Source organism: Apodemus sylvaticus, chromosome 6, assembly GCF_947179515.1.
Source record: "Apodemus sylvaticus chromosome 6, mApoSyl1.1, whole genome shotgun sequence".
NCBI classification, from domain to species: Eukaryota; Metazoa; Chordata; class Mammalia; order Rodentia; family Muridae; genus Apodemus; species Apodemus sylvaticus.
In genome coordinates this window covers 6,518,073-6,528,708 of record NC_067477.1, presented here as the reverse complement: position 1 = coordinate 6,528,708, position 10,636 = coordinate 6,518,073, and the positions used below count along the sequence as shown (strand labels likewise).

At 35.5% G+C, this 10,636-nt stretch overlaps 1 gene segment (V, D, J or C); it reads right to left on the bottom strand.

Moving 5' to 3' along the window:
• Positions 1-4,012: 4,012 nt before the first annotated feature.
• LOC127686821 (immunoglobulin heavy variable 3-73-like) lies at positions 4,013-4,589 on the bottom strand. The segment is given in 2 exon segments: positions 4,013-4,362; positions 4,467-4,589. Coding segments are annotated over 2 exon segments (381 nt in total).
• Positions 4,590-10,636: the final 6,047 nt, after the last annotated feature.

Below are 10,636 nucleotides of genomic sequence, written 5' to 3'. Positions count from 1 at the left end.
GGAAACCCCAAAGAATTGCAGGAAATTTGTGCCACCTCCAAATTTATTGCATTGTAAAAGGAAGGCACAGAGCAGAGACCCAACTGAAGTGCTGTTCAGCTGAAAACTAAGGAGGTGTCAATGTCTTCTCCAAGCAGAATTATATGTGGCAGTATCCACATTATCCACTCTGGTGATCTTAAAGAAATGTCTGGAGATTGAAGCTGTCCTTAGAAATTGTGAGCTGCTTCTTCATGAATAGGTTGTAGTACTTATCATTTTCTCAGCAAATGTATATGAGAAACTCCAGATCCTTTTCTGATGGCTAAGAGAGCTGGCTCACAGTCATATCATAAGTACTCAGTGATAGCCCAGAGAAAATTAAAGTCAGATTGTAGTAGGACTGCAACATCCCAGAGCCAGACTACTTTAGGGTAACCTGAGACAAGAAAACTGTATACAGACAAAAAGCAAAAGGTAAGGTTGGAATATGGTGAGAACAGAAATGTTCATCCCTTAGTGAGACTTGGCACTCACATGGAGAGGTAATCCGCAACAGGAATGTGGAAGTAAGCCTGTCCATGCCTGTACACCAATGAGTGTCCAGGCAGACATCCTTTACCAGCAAAGACCAGTGGAAATTCTTAGTCTGCTTTTCTTCCCAGGGTCTTGATGCCTGAGTGATATGCAGAACTAAGTCTACGCCTATCCTGGGCATTGTGGTAGAGCTAGCCCTGATAGCAGTAGAACAGGAGAGATGACCCTCGCCTTGGGTATCTGTAGTACCCAGGAGAAAATGCCATTCAACTTTCAGAATTTGCCAGTGACCAGGCAATTAGGATATGAGTATGGGAGAGCCAGCCCTGCCACTTGTCTCCTGTGTTGTGGTGTGGACAAGGAAAACAGGTACTCCTCCAATATTATACCTCACTGCCTACAACAGGGGTGGTTACAAGAATAGCAGAGCTGACCCTCATCTTCACCAGCTGAAACATTTGGAAGTTTCTCTCTGAACCATGCCTGGGCAGCACATTACCACTGGCGCAGAATATGGGGGTGTTTCAGGTGAGCTGACTCTGAGTGTGTGAGAGCTGGAAAGCTAATGGACTGACTGGGTCCGTGTCCTTTCAGGCACAGATGCAGAGAATTGAATTGATCCACACCAACAGGTACTCTATCAATGGACTACAAGAATGTATGCGTCTAGAGGATTTCAAAGACACAGGACAAGAGCAGGAATTGTGCCAAGGGAGAGGAGTTCCTGTGAGTTTCCAGTATTGATATGTAAAAGAAGTCAGAGGTCTTACCTCTTACAAGACCAACAAATCATTTCAGTGAACAATTGCAAACAAAGAAATGTGGACAATATGGTACTGTGGGATACAAACTATCACACCTAGAGCGTGCACAACTGAGAATTTTTTCTCTGTTCTGAACAATGTTTCATGAATGGAGGGCAGTTATGAAGGATGAGAAAATTGTGTGGAATTGGGGTGCTTGATATTAAATTTCAAAATATTAATAAAGACTTTTCTTAAAATAAATCCAGATACATGTAAGTAAGAATTTATTTAATGGTTATTTTCAATCAGTGCTGCAGGTCAACTGGGCCTCCCTGTTCATCACAGAGACATGTGAGGAGAAATTCAACACAGAGGGAACAAGTTTTAGAAAAAAGAAACCATCAATTGATATTTAAGTATTTCACAAGGACCTGCAAAGTAAATTGATACAGAGCAGATTTGACCTCCAGGGTACATTGAAGCAGGACATAGAGTCAGCAATTGACTGAGGATGAAAAAACTGCTCCCTGAGTGACTGATGAAGCATGACTTTGGGGTTCACAGAGGGTCATGGAAAATTCTCATGGGGGATGCAAATAGTGGGTAAAAAAAGAAGGACAGGGTGGGGAAAGAATCACACACATGCAAGCAAGCACACATGCACATGCACACGCATGCATGCACAAAAAAATACACACACACATGTACAGTCACTGTCAGGATGAATTAATATTTGACAAGTTCCAATGAGCAAGTTCAATCAAATTCACTCATAAACAATCACACATACATACATGTATAATATATACACTCAAATACATTCAGTCATTAGGTGGATGAAACACAGTTTGCATACAAGATCTACACACATTTTTGGTGGATGGAGCAAACTCAGTGAGCTGGACACAACAACTTTATTTCCACATTCCCACACAGATATAACTTATAAATATAGCAAAAAATCTTCACAGCAGTATAGACATTACAAGGTGATTACATTCTAATTTTTACTCTAGTGAGACATTATGAACAAAGAGTGTGTCCCCTATCATATTTACATGAAAAAACTATGTAATACATGTTTGTAATAAACAAGTTATTACCAATAATCCAAATGCTTGCTTAGCTAAGCAAATTCTTATTGAGAAAAGTGTGAGCAAGCTAGGTAATTTTGTCAGACAGTTTTCTTAGTAATCTTATAAAAGTTTTCAAAGAGTAACAAAGTTTAAACTTTTGTATTAAAAAATCATTTCTACTATATATACTCAGAATGCATTTCTACTCATCATTAAACCACATCAGTAAGATGAGGACAAAGATGAGTGCAAAAATTAATCATCACCAGTCCAGTCTCAGTAAGAGTCACATCAGTCAATGGTAGTCAGGATGACATTCTTATTCCCTGACCTCAAAAACATGTAAGAGAATGTTTCTCCTTACATTCAAAATGCTTAATAAAATTTTCTATATAAAAGCCACAATAATAAGTATTTCTTAACATAACTTCACTAAAAGTTTCATTTTTCCAAATGCTTTCTAAGGATGGTAGTCATTGCTAAGAATCTACAATGTTAGGCTCTTTCCTAGATTGATGATGATTGTATCATTAATCTGCTCCAGCAGCAATGCCTGAAAGAGAACAATCACCATTATTGTAAGTGCCAGTGGTACTGCCCAGTGTGGGTGTGAAAGGCCTGTTAGAATTTCTGTACAATTCTTAGATCAGGAAGGTGCAACAACTTTGTGTACAACAAGCAGAGAAATGCTCTATAACAGGGTGAGGTTTGACGGATGCAGAGTCCTCTGGGCTCTGCCTCTGGATCTGCCTCTGGCTCTTCAAGGCACACACATCCTTGTTACATGAACAGGTGGACCATATTAAACGAGTTCTAAAGCCACTTGGCTTTAGAACTTATATTTAGAACTTATATTTATATATATTTAGAACTTAAATTATATATATATATATAATTTATGTGAGGAGAGCATTCTATACGTTTATGGTGTGAGTAATCAGAGTCTATATTTTTACACAACAGAACAGTTATCAGACAAACTTTTAGATGCCATGTAAAATCTGCTGCTAGATGTGAGAAAGAATGAGTTCTAGAGGTTATCCAGTGATTCATAGCTGAGGTTAGAGAGAAAAGAAAGTGAATCCTTATGAGAAATTGCCATTAATCTCAAGTATCTCTATGGAAAGCTGAAATTCAACATTGGAAGTGAATATTAACCAGATATTTTGGAGTGAATCTGAGCACTAGGATGAATGCAGTAATAACAGTGAGAACAGCACTGTTTATTTAATGTCGGATTTAATGTCTCTCATGCCTTCAATAGTGGAATGGCTAGTGCTGCAACTGATCTCAGGTAAGTTCCAGTGTGCTCTGAAAAGATAAATGTGGCCTTAGTATCCATGATGCCATCATCAGGAACTGTTGTAGAAAATTTTAATTCCTAACAGATTTTATAATACTACCTTTTACCATTAAATGCACAGAAGTATTCGGTGACATAGTTTTCCTAAAATACATAACTCAAAAGAAGTGAATTCTAAAACTTATTTTTTCAAGACATGATTAATTCCAATACCCTGTAGTTGTAAAGATGACAGCCCTCCAAAGACATCAGATAGAGAAAGAGCCCAGATACAACAGTAAAACTTCAGTTATGTCAACATCTACATCATGGCTGATCTGGGCTTTGTGTGTATTGATCGCCACCTGGTGGTCAGGTGTACCTAAACTGGAGGTTTTTGTCTAGGCTCACACTGAAGACTTCTCTCTGTGGTTTCTACAGTAATACATGGCTGTGTCCTCAATTTTCAGGTTATTCATTTGCAGATACACCATGCTTTGCGGATCATCTCTGGAGATGGTGAATCTGTCTTTCACCGAATCAGCATAATAAGTTGCATAATTATTACTTTTAGTCCTTATGCCAGCAACCCATTCCAGACCCTTTCCTGGAGCCTGGCGGACCCAGTACATGGCATAGTTACTGAACGTGAATCCTGAGGCTGCACACGAGAGTTTCAATGACCCTTTAGGCTGCACCAATCCTCCACCAGACTCAACAAGCTTCACCTCACAATGCACACCTGCAAACAGAAAGGATATTGATCAAGAAACTGTCACAGATGCCTATTGTCACTCTCACCTTTGTCTACTCATGTACAGATTAAAATTTTTTATCCATAATTACCTTGATAAAAAACAAAAATGAAAACCCACTTCAACCCTACCCTCATATTGAATGTTCTATTGTCAGTGCTGAACACTGAATGGTAAGACAAGAGTAGAGTTCTCTCCCTGAAGATCAGGGTCAAGGTTAGGCTGGTTAAAAGAGCAGAGCAAGGCTTATTTGCATTTCTTCCTGCTATATCTTATGCTCTGCTGTGTGATCCTTAGGGGCGACAAAGAGTGGTGCAAATGTCTGAGAGTGATGCAATAGCATTACAATAATTTCATATAGATGTTATTCATTATATATTTGGAATGTTATTTCTATAAACTTAATTTGTATTTGTCCTTTTAAACACTGGTTTATTTTTTAAATATTATGAACATTTTTACTTTTGCCTAAGTGTGAGTATGTCAGAATTCCTTGACCTAGATTGGCAGAGAGCTGTAAGTTTTGCAGTTGATGCTAGGAATTGAATCTGCATCCTCTGAAAAACCAGTCAGTATTCTAACTACAGAATCATTTCCACAGCTTTATTTTCTGCTTTTATTAGATGCATATTTTACAGATATTATTCATGAAATTCACAGAAATTTATAGAATAAAAATTATAATTTCTTAATTTTAAGAAAACTGATAAAAATATCAATGAATAATGAGATAGATATACATTAAATTAATTAATTAATTAATTAATATACATTAACTTAAAGTAATAAAAGTGGACAAAGAATGGTGGCAGGCATAACATGAATAGGGTTTCATGCTTTATCTTCATTACTAAAAAGTAATTTATATTAAATATTAGACATTAATACTATTAGAGATTATTATATGAGATATAATGATATATTACACATTTTTTATATCTATTGAGTATATTTGTTTGGGATATATTAGGTAACATAATTGGGATTCATGCTATGTTTTAATGTCTTCAATTAAGCATAGATTACTTTGCTGTACTTAGCAGAGGAAGGAGAACAATCTATTACCTGATCGGCAGGGGCATGGTTGAAGACCTTCTACTCTCTCCAATCGTGCTAAGAATGTAAGACTTCTTTGGTGGTTGCAGGACCTTTCTCAATACTATCACCTTGATATATCATCCCTAGCATTAGAAAGAATTGTTGGGGACTAATTGCTTAAAGTTGTATTTAATTCAAGCATTATAGAAACTATGTTTGTTATAAATAAGAGTTTTAATGGATTGTGCCATTATTCTTTTTGGGACTGGGGGGTAATTGCAGGAAAATGATTTCATTCAAAGCAGCAAAATGTAGTAAGCTAATGATCTGGAGAGATTTATGCTTTGTGTTTTTTTCTTTTTTCTTTTTTCTTTTTTTTTCTTTTTCTTTTCTTTTATTATTATTTTTTTTTTTTTGGCTGACCAAGTCATTTTTTGAGATGTTTCATGTCAACATCATTTTTCTTAGGTATTTTCTTTATATAACTGGGATATATGTGGCAATATGAAAGGAGAAAATTCTTCATGCTAATAACCTTTGATAATTCCTCTTGGCACATGTTCATAGGGACCCGATGATGCTCACTCCCCATACTGCAAGAGCAATCTGTTATGAAGATTTATTTCTAAACCAATGCCTGGGTAGTGAGCACAAATAATACAAGAATAAAAATAGTGTTCTTTTGCTGCATGGCCTCTCTTGAGCTCTGTGCCTATTTGCACATATACATGGAATCATCTCAATGGATTTTATTTCACAAGAATTGTTCAACAATGCTTATAAAAATCTGCACATAGTTGTACTTTAGTAATAATCCTGGAAGTTGCATTACAGACTGGATTTCAAATTAATGCACATAATGAAGATGGAACACCAGTCTGAAGACTCCACAGTAAGAGCATAACCACCAATGGCTATGGCAATATGGTACTACCAGATTCTAGCTATCCTATGACATAAAATCTTCAATTATCCAATGCAGTCAAACATGAATAAATGACATTACAACTAGTGTTCTGAAGAACATTCTCAAAGTTTGATATTTTATTTAAGAAGAAATGAAAATATCCCAAGATGAAACCTACCACAGTAGTAACAAAAAATGGAGGAAAACAACAAATCACTTAAAGACTGCCAAGAATGTGTACAAACCTAAGAGGAACAAGAAGGTGAATAATTTTTTAAGACTCGACAATTGAAATTGAAGTAATAAGGAAAACACAAATTGGCAAAATTCTGGAACTGGAAACAAAGTAGGTAAGTGAACAGAAACTAAAAACATAAATATAGTCAATAGAATGTCAAAAATGGAAAATTAATAACCACAAGTTTAGTATAAATAGAAGAATATTCCTGGCTCAGAGGCCAAGAAATCCCTTTCAAAAAATCAGGAAAGAAAACCACCATAACCTAAATAATGAGAAATTCATAAAGTTACTTAAAACTTAGAGAAGAGAAAATAAGTTGGGCCAGGAAAGAAATTGCTCCTCCCAAATAATACTCAAACCCTAAATTTATAGAACAAAGACAGAATATTGAGGCTAAAAGGGAAGAATATATAAAGGCAGATCAATAAGTATTATACCTATTTATCAATATGTAACCTAAACGCCATAAAGGTACAGGAAGATGTCTTGCAGAGTCTGAAAGAAAACAGATGTAATCTCTGGAATATTTCAATGACCACAGATATAAAAAACTAGATATTCCACAACAAAATTAAATTTAAGCAGTAAATATACAGAAATCCTGCCCTATAGACAGCCTAAAAGAAATTCAATCCAAGGAGGTTAACTTAACCCAATAAAATGCAAGAAATAAATAATTCTACTATACCAAAACCAAAAATAAAAAGGAAGGAAATTCTGTCTCTTTCTCCATCTCCGTCTCTGTCTCCCTCTCCCTCCCCCTTCCACTCTCTCTTCCTGTCCCCCATACACACACAAACACACAAAAATTACCACAACCTCCATAAAAAAACAGGGGTTAACAATCATTGGATATTAATATCTTTCAACATCAACAATCTCAATTCCACAAATTTAAAAACAAACAATACACAGACTAACAGAATAAATGCAAAAAAGATCATCAGATTATCATAATGCTGCATACAAATATCATGTCTGAGCTTATAGAATAGGCATTGCCAAAAGGTAAAATTCTAGAAAAAGATTTTCCCAGAAAATTTACCAAAAAATCAAGCTATTATAATCATTGTAATATGTAACAAACTAGTCTTTCAACCTAAGTTAATCAAAATAGTTATGGAGTGCAGACATCACACATTCATCAAATGAAAAATTCACCAGGATGATATTTCAATACTGAACTTATGCTTCCCATATGAGAGGACACACATGTTCATCAAATAAACATTAGTAAAGCCTCAATCACACATTAAACCACACAAATTATACTGAGAGACTTCATCAGATCCACTCTCAAAATACAGGTCATCCAGAAATAAAGCAGGGGAGCAATAGAAATAGCAGATATCATGGCCCAAATAGACCTTATAGATATCTACAAAATATTTTACCAAAACACAAAAGAATATATCTTTCTCTTGTTACTTCATGGATCATTTTCCAAAATAGGCCATATACTTGACCTCAAAGGAAGTCTCAACAAATAATAGAAAATTTAAGTAGTCATATGTATCATATCAGGACCCTGTCGATAAAAACTGGACCTCAAAAACAAAAGAAACCACAACAAGTTTAAAAACTCATTAAAAGAATTAATGAAAAAAAATTTTGGAGAAAATTAACAAGATAAATAATCCTCTGTGAAATGAACTAGAAGAGAAAGTATCCAAATTGACAATATCAGGGAAGGTGGGGAGACATAATAACAAAAATAAAAAATTCACAATGTCTTACTTGAAATACATCTATTTGGACGATAGATTGACCCAGACTTGATGGTGAAGGAAATTTTTCAGCTAATTTGCTATCAACCAGGTGTCTTCTGCAGCTCTGACTTATTGGCAACTCAATACTTCTTTATTCATAGAAGTTTCAGAGAATGAATAGAGACTAATGATTGTCCACATGGTACACAATATATGTCTAACTTGTCTTATTATTTCCAAGGTTACAAGTTCAGTCACAATTTGAAATTACACACAGAAAGGAACAGTCTTATATTTTATTAGACCTATACTGCAAGAATGAAGGAATGTCACTTCCAAATGAAATACATTTGAAAAATTAAAGCCTGCTTTTAGTCTGGCAAAGTTTGCTGGTTGAAAGCACTCCAGACACCCAGAACCAACCTTTCTTATGAATAACAAATACTAATCCTGAATTTATTTTACTATATATTTTATCATCTATGCTATGAAGCAGGACAAGTATATTTTAGCCAATCTATCTTACCTAATAAATTCTATTTTTCCAGAGGTAAAGGCTGCATGAACTCACATTTTTATACTATATTTTCAGAGACTTCTAAGCCTATAATAAAAAGAGAATTTGAACATATAACCTAGTCTTCTGGTCAATCAGAGTGTGTGTTGTGTCTGTTTGGCTTCCATCAATTGTACTCTTTGAGTTACCTGAAGGGCAGATACCCATAAAAGATTCCTGGGTTAATGGCCTTATTTAGCTATTCTCTTTTCTCTACTTAATGATCTATAGGGAAAAAGGAAGACTTCTAAATAGTGGACAGATAAAGTTATTTTTAGGGGTTTCCTAAAAAATATCACATGTAATTTCTCTTAGGAAAGACATCAATTGAATCACAATACAGAAAGCTTCCAAGACTGCAGATGACAAAAAAACAAAAATTTTGAGATAGAAAGATAGTAATCTGCTCAGGTTCACTAAAACTGTGTCAACCAGATGTGCTGGCATTGTGATTCTTGCTCTGTCCTGTGGATATGGATGGGCTAACACAGAAAGACAGAAATTTGAACTCATAGAAACTCATGAAACCACAAATGAAAACATTGTAATACATACAAAAAAGAAATATAAGAGGGGTGGATCCAAGGCAAAACATTATGAGACAAAATGTCATGGAATGGTTTGATTCCCCTTGTATTTTATTTCTAAATACTGGTTTCTAAAGATCTGGTTGTCTGGAAAAACAGATGCTCACAAACTCAAATTGATGCAATATTAACCTTCACTTCAATATTACCAGAAAGTAAACTGCAATAGCTTATAATTTTAAAATAAAATATGTAGATTATGTGTCATTTGTGTGGACTTGTTAGGATTATGATATCCTTCCTTACAAAGAACCTCCAAACAGACATTAAGATTATTTTGCTTTGTCCTCATCCTATAAGACATCACATGGGCCTGCTCTTCAGATACTTTTTTTATATCCAGTGACACTCCATTGGACAGATCTAATTTCTTTTTTGAGATGTTTTCATTTGGTGATGGCTTCTAAAATTGATATTGGGTCTTGTGTCCCAACATAAGATCCCTTTTGGCTTAGTCCAGAAACAAAGGATAATAAGATAAAGCAAAAACCATCACAGAAAGTTTAGACAAGACAAAACAAGGAATGGAAAAGTGCCTCAAGAGGAGGCCCAAAAATAAAAAAAAGATTGTTCATACACTCGGTAATTCCAAAAAATTTATAATAGTAAATACTGAATCTAATAACACACATTATGCAGAAACTGATACCTTAGAACAAGCATTTATACATGAAAATCCTCCAACAAATCTAACCTCTCAGAGCTCAGGTTAAACAACAGCCAATTAGACTGAAAGAAGATAGGAGACAGAGGGGAGGGAGGACACCAGGAACAAAAGACCATGTAAATCAACTGAGCAAAGATCATGTGAAGTTAAATATACTGAAGCAGCAAACAAAGGACTAAAATAGAGCAGCAACAGATCCTCTTTGTATATAGTATAATTCTTAATTTAGTACTACATTTTTCTATTGAAGTTTTCTATTGACAACATCTAGGCTATTTGCATTTTGCAGAAATCAATACAGACTTCGACAATTGAACCCCTCCTTGCCTGGTATCCTTTTTCTCCCGCCGCCCCCTTTGACTCTCAGAACCCTGAATAACTGGACCTGCTGGACTGGTCAAAAGTAGCACAGTGTAGAGAGCCTTATTGGGGTGCCATGCCATCTGGCAGGTACTTGATATTGACCAAGGTGAAGTTCCTCTCCCAGCCTTTGAGCAGGGATTCCTGTGTTAGCCATAATCCCTTCCACCTAGGGAGGAGCACTCAGATCAAGGTG